General features: G+C 46.3%; 1 protein-coding gene across 1 annotated transcript in view; it reads left to right on the forward strand.

Moving 5' to 3' along the window:
• The first annotated feature begins 2,850 nt into the window (after positions 1-2,850).
• Positions 2,851-14,915, forward strand: part of LOC138368892 (involucrin-like) — a 28,286-nt gene continuing 16,221 nt past the window's right edge. The window contains exon 1 of the mRNA XM_069331613.1: positions 2,851-3,630. Within this exon, the coding sequence (XP_069187714.1) occupies positions 2,851-3,630 (780 nt within the window). The remainder of the gene's footprint in view (positions 3,631-14,915) is intronic.

Here is a 14,915-nt window from a genome sequence, read left to right on the forward strand (position 1 = left end):
CCCTGCAGCTGGGACCTGCACCCTGGCAGTGTTGACCTGCACCCTGGCAGTGTTGACCTGCACCCTGCAGCTGGGACCTGCACCCTGCAGCTGGGACCTGCACATGACCAGGTGGACTCAACTGTGGTCTTGTGGTGGGGTGTTCCCACGGGGGTCCCCCTGAACCCCTGTGGCTGGCCCGGTCTGTGTTGGGCAGTGTTGCTGAGGCTGTGTGTTGATGACCCGCGTGATGTGTTGTGTGTCAGGTGGGTGGCCGGCTGTGTCCGGGTCTCTCTCCTCTCTTGTTTATACTCCTGTGTCAGGTGGGTGGCCGGCTGTGTCCGGGTCTCTCTCCTCTCTTGTTTATACTCCTGTGTCAGGTGGGTGGCCGGCTGTGTCCGGGTCTCTCTCCTCTCTTGTTTATACTCCTGTGTCAGGTGGGTGGCCGGCTGTGTCCGGGTCTCTCTCCTCTCTTGTTTATACTCCTGTGTCAGGTGGGTGGCCGGCTGTGTCCGGGTCTCTCTCCACTCTTGTTTATACTCCCTCTCTCCTTCCCTTCTCTCATCTATCCTTCACTGTCCCACTTCTCTTCCCATCCCCCCCCCCTCTCTCCACTCTACTCTCCCCTCTTCTACCCCCTCTCTCTCTCTCTTCCCCCTCCGAATATATCACCTCCTCCTCTCCTCTCTGAGAAGACATCTCTGTCAGTTGTTTGTCTCTGTGTTCCTGTTTATCTTCATGTCTTCCCCTCTCTTTTTACCCCCTAGTCGAATGGTTATCTTTGCTTGCTTCTGTTTTTCTCAGTCTGCCTATATCTGTCTCTATATATGTCTTTGTATCTCTCATTTTGTCTGTCTCTCTTTCTCATATAAAACATAATATAATAATATACCCTTGACATGTGTGTGGTCTGCCAGTGGGAGGAGCCTAATAGTGTGAAATATTAAAAATAAGTCATAGTTACCTGTTTGCTATGAGAAAAGGAAGGGGGGGTGAGAAGTGACTTGATAAAGTGAGAAAATTCACTGAGGTGATGCGAACCTGCGACCAAGGCATTGTCAGCTGTATACTCTACTACTGTACCATCATTGACTTGGTATAAGTTATACAACCGGAGTTCTACTGAAATCACTAGAAGTAATTGGAGGCCTCTCCTGATGCCAGCCCAAATTTGACATATGACTACCAAGCACTTGGGTGCAGGCAAAGCTTGGGAGTCCTCCACAAAGTAATTGTGGAAAGATCGTGTTTTATAGTACTATGGCCTAAGTATGAATAGCAGAACATTTATGTTAATTTTCCCCAAGATCAGTGAATAATGATGTACGCGACACAGTTTCCGTGGCGCAGTGGTAGAGCACTTGCCCCGGCCCTTCACGAACGCTTTGGCCTGGTTTCGTATCCTGGCTTGGGAGGATTGACTGGGCGCTTCATCTTCCTTCTGTCCCGTCCGACTTAGCTTCATCTTGCTTCTGTCTGAACATTCCGTCACCGTCCTGGTCATGCCCTCGCTGGCGGCTACCAAACTCTAGCCTCATACTGGTGCAAATAACCTGATCTCAGCTTCACATTAATGACCTTTTCTTGACGACACGAAGTAGTAACCTCGCCAAGCTTTAAGGTCAATATTTTATTCATTACACACATTGATAACCAGAATGTTTAGGACCATAATGAGGCCTGAACTATCCGGAGCCACTCAGAAGAGAAATGCAATCATCTGATTATAGGTTCATCAGTGTTGGCCGAGCAGGAGTCCCCATCAGTTATGTTGACCGTGGACATCAGCCATTTTTAACCGGCTACTCGAAAATAATTTAGCGATCAAAATGTTTTTTTAAAGTGAAATGTTTACAAAATATTTCCTGTGCTTCAACAGCAGGACCTCGAGAAACAGCATCAACATGTTATCATGCTGATAACTGTTATCATGCTGGTAATTTTTTTGGGGGGAATATCATTACGAATGAAGCTGAAAGAAGATGAAAGACATCTGCTGGTTAATAGACATCAAATGGTTATTTGTCAAGTGTTTGGTTAAGGAAAATTTTCAGTGATAGCTTAGATTTTCAACTGGACTGGTCAGCAAAGTTAGTTCAGAGAGAAGCCAGAAAACAGAAGGTAGCAACAGTCCAGGAACAATACGCAAGGTGAACACGGGAAGCAACGGTCCAGAAGCAAGACGCAAGGTGAACACAGGAAGCAACGGTCCAGAAGCAAGGCGCAAGATGAACACAGGAAGCAACGGTCCAGAAACTAAGACGCAAGGTGAACACAGGAAGCACCGGTCCAGAAGCAAGACGCAAGGTGAACACAGGAAGCACCGGTCCAGAAGCAAGACGCAAGGTGAACACAGGAAGCACCGGTCCAGAAGCAAGACGCAAGGTGAACACGGGAAGCACCGGTCCAGAAGCAAGACGCAAGGTGAACACGGGAAGCACCGGTCCAGAAGCAAGACGCAAGGTGAACACAGGAAGCACCGGTCCAGAAGCAAGACGCAAGGTGAACACAGGAAGCACCGGTCCAGAAGCAAGACGCAAGGTGAACACAGGAAGCACCGGTCCAGAAGCAAGACGCAAGGTGAACACGGGAAGCAACGGTCCAGAAACTAAGACGCAAGGTGAACACAGGAAGCAACGGTCCAGAAGCAAAGACGCAAGGTGAACACAGGAAGCAACGGTCCAGAAGCAAAGACGCAAGGTGAACACAGGAAGCAACGGTCCAGAAGCAAAGACGCAAGGTGAACACAGGAAGCAACGGTCCAGAAGCAACGGTCCAGAAGCAAGACGCAAGGTGAACACAGGAAGCAACGGTCCAGAAGCAAGACGCAAGGTGAACACAGGAAGCAACGGTAAGAAGCAAGACCAAACAATGACATTAGATTTGAGTCCCTCCACACACTGTTGGCGCCAACAGCAGCTGACATCCCTCAGTCAGGAACAGTCAGGAACAGCCAGGAGCAGTCAGGAACAGCCAGGAACAGCCAGGAGCAGTCAAGAACAGATAGGAACGGTCAGGGACATCCACAGCCAGGAGCAGTCAAGAACAGATAGGAACGGTCAGGGACATCCACAGCCAGGAACAGCCAGGAACAGTCAAGGACAGCCAGGAACAGCCAGGAACGGTCAGGAACGGTCAGGAACAGTCAGGAACAGCCAGGAACAGCCAGGAACAGACAGGAACAGCCAGGAACAGATAGGAACGGTCAGGGACATCCACAGCCAGGAACAGTCAAGGACAGCCAGGAACAGCCAGGAACAATCAGGGGACAATCAGGAACAGTCGGGAACAGCCAGGAACAACCAGGAACAGTCAGGAACAGCCAGGAACAGTCAGGAACAGTCAGGAACAGCCAGGAACAGCAAGGAACAGTCAGGAACAGCCTGGAACAGTCAGGAACAGCCAGAAACAGTCAGGAAAAGTCAGGGACAGCAAGGAACAGTCAGGAACAGCCTGGAACAGTCAGGAACTGCTAGGAACAGTCGGAAACAGCCAGGAACAATCAGGAACAGCCAGGAACAGTCAGGAACTGCTAGGAACAGTCGGAAACAGCCAGGAACAATCAGGAACAGCCAGGAACAGCCAAGAACAGTTAGGAACAGTCAGGAACAGTCAGGAACAGTCAGGGACAATCAGGAAATGCCAGGAACAGTCAGGAACAGCCAGCAACAGTTAAGAACAGTCAGGAACAGCCAGCTAGGAACAGTCAGGAACAGCCAGGAACAGTCAGGAACAGCCAGGGACAATCAGGAATAGCCAGGAACAGCCAGGAACAGTCAGGAACAGCCAGGAACAGCCCGAAACAGTCAGAAACAGTCACGAACAGTCAGGAACAGCTAGGAACAGCCAGGAACAGTCAGGGACAATCAAGAACAGCCAGGAACAGTCAGGAACAGTGGGGAACAGTCGGGAACAGTCAGCAACAGCCAGGAACAACCAGGAACAGTCAGGAACAGTCGGGAACAGTCGGGAACAGCCAGGAACAGCCAGGAACAACCAGGAACAGTCAGGAACAGCCGGGAACAGTCAGGGACAGCCAGGAACAGTCGAGAACAGCCAGGAACAGCCAGGAACAACCAGGAACAGTCAGGAACAGCCAGGAACAGCCAGGAACAGTCAGAGACAATCAGGAACTGCCAGGAACAGTCAGGGACAGCCAGGAACAGCAAGGAACAGCCAGGAACAGCCAGGAACAGCCAGGAACGGTCAGGAACAGCCAGGAACAGTCAGGAACAGCCAGGAACAGTCAGGGACAATCAGGAACAACCAGGAACAGCCAGGAACAGCCAGGAACAGTTAGGAACAGTCAGGAACAGTCAGGGACAATCACGAACAGCCAGCAACAGTTAGGAACAGCCAGGAACAGTCCGGAACAGTCAGGAACAGCCAGGAACAGTCAGGAACAGTCAAGAACAGTCAGGAACAGCCAGGAACAGTCAGGAACAATCAGGAATAGCCAGGAATAGCCAGAAACAGTCAGGAACAGTCAGGAACAGTCAGGAACAGTCAGGAACAGCCAGGAACAGTCAGGAACAGCCAGGAACAGTCAAGAACAGTCAGGAACAGCCAGGAACAGTCCGGGACAATCAGGAATAGCCAGGAACAGCCTGGAGCAGTCAGGAACCGCCAGGAACAGTCAGGAACAGCAAAGGAACAGTCAGGAACAGCCAGGAACAGCCAGGAACAGCCAGGGACAATCAGGAACAGCCAGGAACAGTCAGGAATAGCCAGGAACAGCCAGGAACAGTCAGGAACAGCCAGGAACAGTCAGGAACAGCCAGGAACAATCAGGAACAGCCAGGAACAGTCAGGAACAGTCAGGAACAGCCAGGAACAGTCAGGGACAGCCAGGAACAGCCAGGAACAGCCAGGGACAATCAGGAACAGCCAGGAACAGTCAGGGACAGCCAGGAACAGTCAGGAACAGCCAGGAACCACCAGGAACAGTCAGGAACAGCCAAGGAACAGTCAGGAACAGCCAGGAACAGCCAGTGACAATCAGGAACAGCCAGAGACAGCCAGGAACAGCCAGGAACAGTCAGGGACAGCCAGGAACAGCCAGGAACAGTCAGGAACAGCCAGGAACCGCCAGGAACAGTCAGGAACAGCCAAGGAACAGTCAGGAATAGCCAGGAACAGCCAGTGACAATCAGGAACAGCCAGTGACAGTCAGGAACAGCCAGGAACAGTCAGGGACAGCCAAGAACAGTCAGGGACAGCCAGGAACAGTCAGGAATAGCTAGGAACTGCCAGGAACAGTCAGGAACAGTTGCTGGTCTTCCTCCAGTTCTCAACTTTGACCTATTCCCTGTACCTTGAATCTCTTACAGGAACAGATGCCTTTTCCTGTTCCATATGGAATGTTTCGTCTACAGGTTCATCTCTAACTCAAGCGGAAGAGAAGAACTAGCACTTGAGGGCAGTCATGACACTAATTCTGCCTGAGGTGTCAACACTGAGACCTCGAGTACCACTCAAACACACAGGGATCTCAAGTGTGTCCCCCACTCACCCTCAAGTGTGACCACCAGTCACCCCTCGAGTATATCTCAAATGTCACAGCCTCAACTTTTGTATTCTACCTTTTGTATTCCTACTCAACTTTTGTATTCAAACTCATTTTTTGTATTTTTACATAAGTTATGTATTGTGGCTTGTGTGTACTGTGTTGGGTAAGAGCACTGTGGGTGACCTTCACACACTGGATAATACTACTATATAATTATATAGGAGTACAGTATATTAATCCCCCCAGGACCACATTATACAGGACCACAACATTATACAGGACCACAACATTATACAGAACCACATTATACAGGACCACAACATTATACAGGACCACAACATTATACAGGACCACAACATTATACAGGACCACAACATTATACAGGACCACAATATTATACAGGACCACAGCATTATGCAGGACCACACCATTATACAGAACCACAACATTATACAAGACCACAACATTATACAGGACCACAACATTATACAGGACCACAACATTATTCACGACCACTACATTATACTGGACCACAACATTATACAGGACTACAACATTATACAGGACCACAACATTATACAGGACCACTACATTGTACTGGACCACAACATTATACAGGACCACAACATTATACAGGGCCACAGCATTATACAGGACCACAACATTATACAGGACCACTACATTATACTGGACCACAACATTATACAGGACTACAACATTATACAGGACCACAACATTATACAGGACCACTACATTGTACAGGACCACAACATTATACAGGACCACTACATAATACTGGACCATTACATTATACAGGACCACTACATTATTCAGGACCACTACATTATACAGGACCACTACATTATACAGTACCAAAACATTATACAGGTCCAGTACATTATACAAGACCACAACATTATACAGGACCACAACATAATACTGGACCACAACATTTTAAAGGACCACAACATTATACTTGACCACAATATTATACAGGACCACAACATTATACAGGACCACAACATTATACAGGACCACAGCATTATACAGGACCACAACATTATACAGGACCACAGCATTTTACAGGACCACTACAGTATAAGAGGACCAGAAAATTATACAGGACTACTACATTATACAGGACCATAACATTGATCTCCACTTGGACGTAAGTCCAAAATGTTGTAGAAACTTCTATTTTCTTGACAAATTTATTATCCATTAAAAAACTGAATTTCATCTTCCTTTTTTCATAAAAGTTTTTTGTTAACTTTTCACCAAAACTTTTTGCTCGTCAGACCCAGCCGCGTGACTTAAATTTGAATTCCCGATGAAATATTTCCTTGTGAATTCTATTTGAAGGTTTTTCTCCATTGTTTGCATGGTAATGAGATGAAAAATGAGAGAGATTGACAGGTTAACTTAAGTGTGTGTGTATATATATATATATATATATATATATATATATATATATATATATATATATATATATATATATATATATATATATATATATATATATATATATATGCGGAAAATCCACAGAGAAATATGAAATGAGGTGAACGTTTCGGCTTGTTAAAGCCTTTGTCAACACCAGACTGACTAAGGAGAAGGGAAGGGGGAGGATATATAGGCCGACACCTGACCAACCCATCCCTAGGGAAAGAATTAACCAAAAACAGGTATAGCTTAGCTTAGAATGGTCAAAGAGGATTAAGCGGTCAGAGAATAAGGATGAAAGATTAAAGAAAAGCCTCATGAACACACAATATATGAATATACAATTATAATGAGACATTGTTAGCCTCTCTATCAGAGTTGTTTCTTAAACTGTTGTGCAATATTATAACTTAAAAATGGATCAAGTTTGTACATACCAGTAGTAACATTAAGAAGATTTGGACACTGACTGATTAGAGCAGACTCAATCAAATTCCGTTCCACGAAATCCCCACAATTGGTAATGCTTTTTGCCCCATTCCAAATGGGGATCCGCTTAATCCTCTTTGACCATTCTAAGCTAAGCTATACCTGTTTTTGGTTAATTCTTTCCCTAGGGATGGGTTGGTCAGGTGTCGGCCTATATATCCTCCCCCTTCCCTTCTCCTTAGTCATTCTGGTGTTGACAAAGGCTTTAACAAGCTGAATATATATATATATATATATATATATATATATATATATATATATATATATATATATATATATATATATATATATATATATATATGAATGAATGAAAACTCACACCCCAGAAGTGACTCGAACCCATACTCCCAGAAGCAACGCAACTGGTAACTACAGGGCGCCTTAATCCGCTTGACCATCACGGCCGTCAAAAGGAAGTGATAGCCGAGGCTATTTGAGCCACTTCCCCGACGGCAACTCGGATGGTAATCTTTGGGCATAGCATTTCACCAAATCACCTCATTCTTTGGGGCACACGTGAGGAACACAAATGCGAACAAGCCTGAATGGTCCCCAGGACTATATGCGAATGAAAACTCACACCCCAGAAGTGACTCGAACCCATACTCCCAGAAGCAACGCAACTGGTAACTACAGGGCGCCTTAATCCGCTTGACCATCCCTGTAGGCGCCCTGTAGTTACCAGTTGCGTTGCTTCTGGGAGTATGGGTTCGAGTCACTTCTGGGGTGTGAGTTTTCATTCGCATATAGTCCTGGGGACCATTCAGGCTTGTTCGCATTTGTGTTCCTCACGTGTGCCCCAAAGAATGAGGTGATTTGGTGAAATGCTATGCCCAAAGATTACCATCCGAGTTGCCGTCGGGGAAGTGGCTCAAATAGCCTCGGCTATCACTTCCTTTTGACGGCCGTGATGGTCAAGCGGATTAAGGCGCCCTGTAGTTACCAGTTGCGTTGCTTCTGGGAGTATGGGTTCGAGTCACTTCTGGGGTGTGAGTTTTCATTCGCATATAGTCCTGGGGACCATTCAGGCTTGTTCGCATATATATATATATATATATATATATATATATATATATATATTATTAAATATGACCGAAAAAGTAAGATTAAGTAAGTAAAGTAAGACTTATTATATTTTCAAAGACTTTAGTTTACACAAACACACACAACTTTAAACTATACAACTATATTCTACCCACTTCAAGACTCCGCTCCAATATAGAAGCATCAAGAAATATGGGCCAATAAAAATAGGCCTTCTGCAGTTACCTACTTTTAATACCTGTTTGTATTTCATTGTTTCGTGTTCTGTCTTGTGTTAAAAGTTAATTTTCACCACATCCAAAACTATTGTAACATGTCACTTCACCCAAATGTAGGTATAAAAACTCGAAAGATGTTTAAGCTCTATTCAGTTAAAGTTGTGTGTGTTTGTGTAAACTAAAGTCTTTGAAAATGTAATAAGTTTTACGAAACGCGCTCAAGTGCCGCGTCAGACTAGAAATAAAAATGAATTTTGGAGAATTGTTCTTTGAATTACCATCAACAGTGAAAAGAAACGTAAGAAAGATCGAGAAAATTCGTGTTAGAATTATTTATCTTACTTTTTCGGTCATGTTTAATAATATATGTCTACAGGAAAGACTGCTACCAAAATATACTAATATATATATATATATATATATATATATATATATATATATATATATATATATATATATATATATATATATATTTATATATATATATATATTTATATATATATATATATATATATATATATATATATATATATATATATATATATATATATATATATATATATATATATATCCACTTAAGTTAACCTGTCAATCTCTCTCATTTTTCATCTCATTACCATGCAAACAATGGAGAAAAACCTTGAAATAGAATCCACAAGGAAATATTTCATCGGGAATTCAAATTAATTAAAGTCAAGCGGCTGGGTCTGACGAGCAAAAAGTTTTGGTGAGAAGTTAACGAAAAACTTTTATGAAAAAAGGAAGATGAAATTCAGTTTTTATATATAGGAGGGATACCACCTCTGGTGCAAGTGTAGGTACCCATAGCCTCGGAGAAGAAAATAAAGAGTACTCAGAGAAGACCTTGTGGATCCTCACTGAACACTTTGATATTTTCTTCTCCTACCACCCCTATTCTTTTGTTATGTGTGTATATGTATCTAACTTTATTTGAAAATGTCATTACACAAAAAAAGTTACAATATTTATTACATGCAGGGTACAAGGCTGCTTGTCACAAGTTGAACAGCTCCTCCAGCTCCTCAGATGGCGGGCAGGAACCATGGATGCAGTGAGCATTTCCTCTCTGGATTGCCACACTAAGGCGCTGAAAAAGAAAACTGGCAGCTCTAGGGTCTCTAGTTGTTTCGATTAGCTTAGACCCCAACTCCTTCAAAAAGCTAGCAGCACTTTTACCCCAGGCACCAAGTGTCTCTGAGGCAATGGGGACAAAATTGTAGTGGTGCTCAAGGTCTCTGTATTTACGTGACTTGGCCGCTTCCCGGTGATTGGCAGCTCCTCCTGCTTGTGTAGCACTGAAGTCAACATAGGTATTGACTAAAGTTGAAACGCAAGTGTAGTCCCACACCAACTGTCTACCATTCTTCCAGGGGTTCACCGTGATTCCGTCTGGGCGACCGACAGGCTCATCAGAGTTGCGGGACATTAGGTAACGGGGCTCTCTCTCTGCTGGACAACCGGCTGTGGTAAGGCTTCTCTTAATAATGTCATTGACCTCGCCGTGTCTTGCATGCCATCCTCCTGTCCTTTGGCAGAGAAGGCCATGCCATCCGTATATATATATATATATATATATATATATATATATATATATATATATATATATATATATATATATATATATATATATATATATATATATATATATATATATATATATATAGACCAGATAGATATATATATATAGACCAGAGAGCAAAAAGCTTCTTGTTCCAGCGCCTCAGTGTTGCGATTCAGAGGGGAAATGCCTGTTTTGTCTTGAGCACTAGTCCAACTTCAGAGGAATTCGAAGAAGTGTTTGACTTGCAACAATGATCGAACCCGTCTGTGACATTCATCAATGCTTCACTTTGTCGTGTTCTTCAAGAGATCCATAACATATAAGCACCTTTTTGTATTATTTTTGTATCAACCCATGTATATCTTGTAACCATTAAATACATAATAAAGCACAAAAAAAGAAAGGGGGTTGTAGGAGAAAAGCACACAGGAACTGTATTGGAGGGGATCTAAACATTCCCTCTAATGCGTTATGTGTGGTTTCCTCCGAGGCTATGGGTCCCCTTCTTCCAGCCAGAGGTGGTACTCCCTTCTCTATTAATATATATATATATATATATATATATATATATATATATATATATATATATATAACTGAAAACTCACACCCCAGAAGTGACTCGAACCCATACTCCCACAACTGGTATGTACAGGGACGCCTTAATCCGCTTGACCATCACGACCGGACATAAGGAAGTGATAGCCGAGGCTATATGAACCACTTCCCCGCCGGCACTCGGATGGTAATCTTGGGCATAGCATTTTATCAAATCACCTCATTCTTTGGGGCACACGTGAGGAACACAAATGCAAACAAGCCTGAATGGTCCCCAGGACTATATACAACTGAAAACTCACACCCCAGAAGTGACTCGAACCCATACTCCCACAACTGGTATGTACAGGGACGCCTTAATCCGCTTGACCATCACGACCGGACATAAGGAAGTGATAGCCGAGGCTATATGAACCACTTCCCCGCCGGCACTCGGATGGTAATCTTGGGCATAGCATTTTATCAAATCACCTCATTCTTTGGGGCACACGTGAGGAACACAAATGCAAACAAGCCTGAATGGTCCCCAGGACTATATACAACTGAAAACTCACACCCCAGAAGTGACTCGAACCCATACTCCCACAACTGGTATGTACAGGGACGCCTTAATCCGCTTGACCATCACGACCGGACATAAGGAAGTGATAGCCGAGGCTATATGAACCACTTCCCCGCCGGCACTCGGATGGTAATCTTGGGCATAGCATTTTATCAAATCACCTCATTCTTTGGGGCACACGTGAGGAACACAAATGCAAACAAGCCTGAATGGTCCCCAGGACTATATACAACTGAAAACTCACACCCCAGAAGTGACTCGAACCCATACTCCCACAACTGGTATGTACAGGGACGCCTTAATCCGCTTGACCATCACGACCGGACATAAGGAAGTGATAGCCGAGGCTATATGAACCACTTCCCCGCCGGCACTCGGATGGTAATCTTGGGCATAGCATTTTATCAAATCACCTCATTCTTTGGGGCACACGTGAGGAACACAAATGCAAACAAGCCTGAATGGTCCCCAGGACTATATACAACTGAAAACTCACACCCCAGAAGTGACTCGAACCCATACTCCCACAACTGGTATGTACAGGGACGCCTTAATCCGCTTGACCATCACGACCGGACATAAGGAAGTGATAGCCGAGGCTATATGAACCACTTCCCCGCCGGCACTCGGATGGTAATCTTGGGCATAGCATTTTATCAAATCACCTCATTCTTTGGGGCACACGTGAGGAACACAAATGCAAACAAGCCTGAATGGTCCCCAGGACTATATACAACTGAAAACTCACACCCCAGAAGTGACTCGAACCCATACTCCCACAACTGGTATGTACAGGGACGCCTTAATCCGCTTGACCATCACGACCGGACATAAGGAAGTGATAGCCGAGGCTATATGAACCACTTCCCCGCCGGCACTCGGATGGTAATCTTGGGCATAGCATTTTATCAAATCACCTCATTCTTTGGGGCACACGTGAGGAACACAAATGCAAACAAGCCTGAATGGTCCCCAGGACTATATACAACTGAAAACTCACACCCCAGAAATCACTTCCTTATGTCCGGTCGTGATGGTCAAGCGGATTAAGGCGTCCCTGTACATACCAGTTGTGGGAGTATGGGTTCGAGTCACTTCTGGGGTGTGAGTTTTCAGTTGTATATAGTCCTGGGGACCATTCAGGCTTGTTTGCATTTGTGTTCCTCACGTGTGCCCCAAAGAATGAGGTGATTTGATAAAATGCTATGCCCAAGATTACCATCCGAGTGCCGGCGGGGAAGTGGTTCATATAGCCTCGGCTATCACTTCCTTATGTCCGGTCGTGATGGTCAAGCGGATTAAGGCGTCCCTGTACATACCAGTTGTGGGAGTATGGGTTCGAGTCACTTCTGGGGTGTGAGTTTTCAGTTGTATATAGTCCTGGGGACCATTCAGGCTTGTTTGCATTTGTGTTCCTCACGTGTGCCCCAAAGAATGAGGTGATTTGATAAAATGCTATGCCCAAGATTACCATCCGAGTGCCGGCGGGGAAGTGGTTCATATAGCCTCGGCTATCACTTCCTTATGTCCGGTCGTGATGGTCAAGCGGATTAAGGCGTCCCTGTACATACCAGTTGTGGGAGTATGGGTTCGAGTCACTTCTGGGGTGTGAGTTTTCAGTTGTATATAGTCCTGGGGACCATTCAGGCTTGTTTGCATTTGTGTTCCTCACGTGTGCCCCAAAGAATGAGGTGATTTGATAAAATGCTATGCCCAAGATTACCATCCGAGTGCCGGCGGGGAAGTGGTTCATATAGCCTCGGCTATCACTTCCTTATGTCCGGTCGTGATGGTCAAGCGGATTAAGGCGTCCCTGTACATACCAGTTGTGGGAGTATGGGTTCGAGTCACTTCTGGGGTGTGAGTTTTCAGTTGTATATAGTCCTGGGGACCATTCAGGCTTGTTTGCATTTGTGTTCCTCACGTGTGCCCCAAAGAATGAGGTGATTTGATAAAATGCTATGCCCAAGATTACCATCCGAGTGCCGGCGGGGAAGTGGTTCATATAGCCTCGGCTATCACTTCCTTATGTCCGGTCGTGATGGTCAAGCGGATTAAGGCGTCCCTGTACATACCAGTTGTGGGAGTATGGGTTCGAGTCACTTCTGGGGTGTGAGTTTTCAGTTGTATATAGTCCTGGGGACCATTCAGGCTTGTTTGCATATATATATATATATATATATATATATATATATATATATATATATATATATATATATATATATATATATATATATATATATATAAACCAAGAGAGCGCACGAGGAAACATGTAGAGTATAGAGTTAATCAAGGAAGTGGAGTCTTTTGAGTGGCAAGGATTGAAGGGCACAGATACACGTAGGGATGCTGGCGAATTGAGATGAAAGACGCGGGGATAGTTAATATTTTAGGGGTGGCCCGGGTGGTGGTGTGGCCCTGGTGATGGGTAGTGGTGTGGTCCTGGTGATAGGTGGTGGTGTGGCCCTGGTGGGTGGTGGTGTGGCCCTGGTGGGTGGTAGTGTGGCCCAGGTGGGTGGTGGTGTGGCCCTGGTGATGGGTAGTGGTGTGGCCCTGGTGGGTGGTAGTGTGGCCCTGGTGGGTGGTGGTGTGGTCCTGGTGATAAGTAGTGGTGTGGTCCTGGTGATGGGTAGTGGTGTGGCCCTGGTGATGGGTGGTGGTGTGGCCCTGGTGATGGGTGGTGGTGTGGTCCTGGTGGGTGGTGGTGTGGCCCTGGTGGGTGGTGGTGTGGCCCTGGTGGGTGGTGGTGTGGCCCTGGTGATGGGTAGTGGTGTGGCCCTGGTGATGGGTGGTGGTGTGGCCCTGGTGATGGGTAGTGGTGTGGCCCTGGTGATGGGTGGTGGTGTGGCCCTGGTGGGTGGTGGTGTGGGCCCTGGTGATGGGTGGTGGTGTGGCCCTGGTGATGGGTAGTGGTGTGGCCCTGGTGATGGGTGGTGGTGTGGCCCTGGTGGGTGGTGGTGTGGGCCCTGGTGATGGGTGGTGGTGTGGTCCTGGTGATGGGTGGTGGTGTGGCCCTGGTGGGTGGTGGTGTGGGCCCTGGTGATGGGTGGTGGTGTGGTCCTGGTGATGGGTGGTGGTGTGGTCCCTGGTGATGGGTGGTGGTGTGGCCCTGGTGATGGGTGGTGGTGTGGCCCTGGTGGTGGGTGGTGGTGTGGCCCTGGTGATGGGTGGTGGTGTGGCCCTGGTGATGGGTGGTGGTGTGGTCCTTGTGATGGGTGGTGGTGTGGTCCTGGTGATGGGTGGTGGTGTGGTCCTGGTGATGGGTGGTGGTGTGGTCCTGGTGGGTGGTGGTGTGGTCCTGGTGGTGGGTGGTGGTGTGGTCCTGGTAATGGGTGGTGGTGTGGTCCTGGTGATGGGTGGTGGTGTGGCCCTGGTGGGTGGTGGTGTGGTCCTGGTGATGGGTGGTGGTGTGGTCCTGGTGGTGGGTGGTGGTGTGGTCCTGGTGATGGGTGGTGGTGTGGTCCTGGTGATGGGTGGTGGTGTGGCCCTGGTGGTGGGTGGTGGTGTGGCCCTGGTGGTGGGTGGTGGTGTGGT

Source organism: Procambarus clarkii, chromosome 3 (genome assembly GCF_040958095.1).
Source record: "Procambarus clarkii isolate CNS0578487 chromosome 3, FALCON_Pclarkii_2.0, whole genome shotgun sequence".
Classification (NCBI taxonomy): domain Eukaryota; kingdom Metazoa; phylum Arthropoda; class Malacostraca; order Decapoda; family Cambaridae; genus Procambarus; species Procambarus clarkii.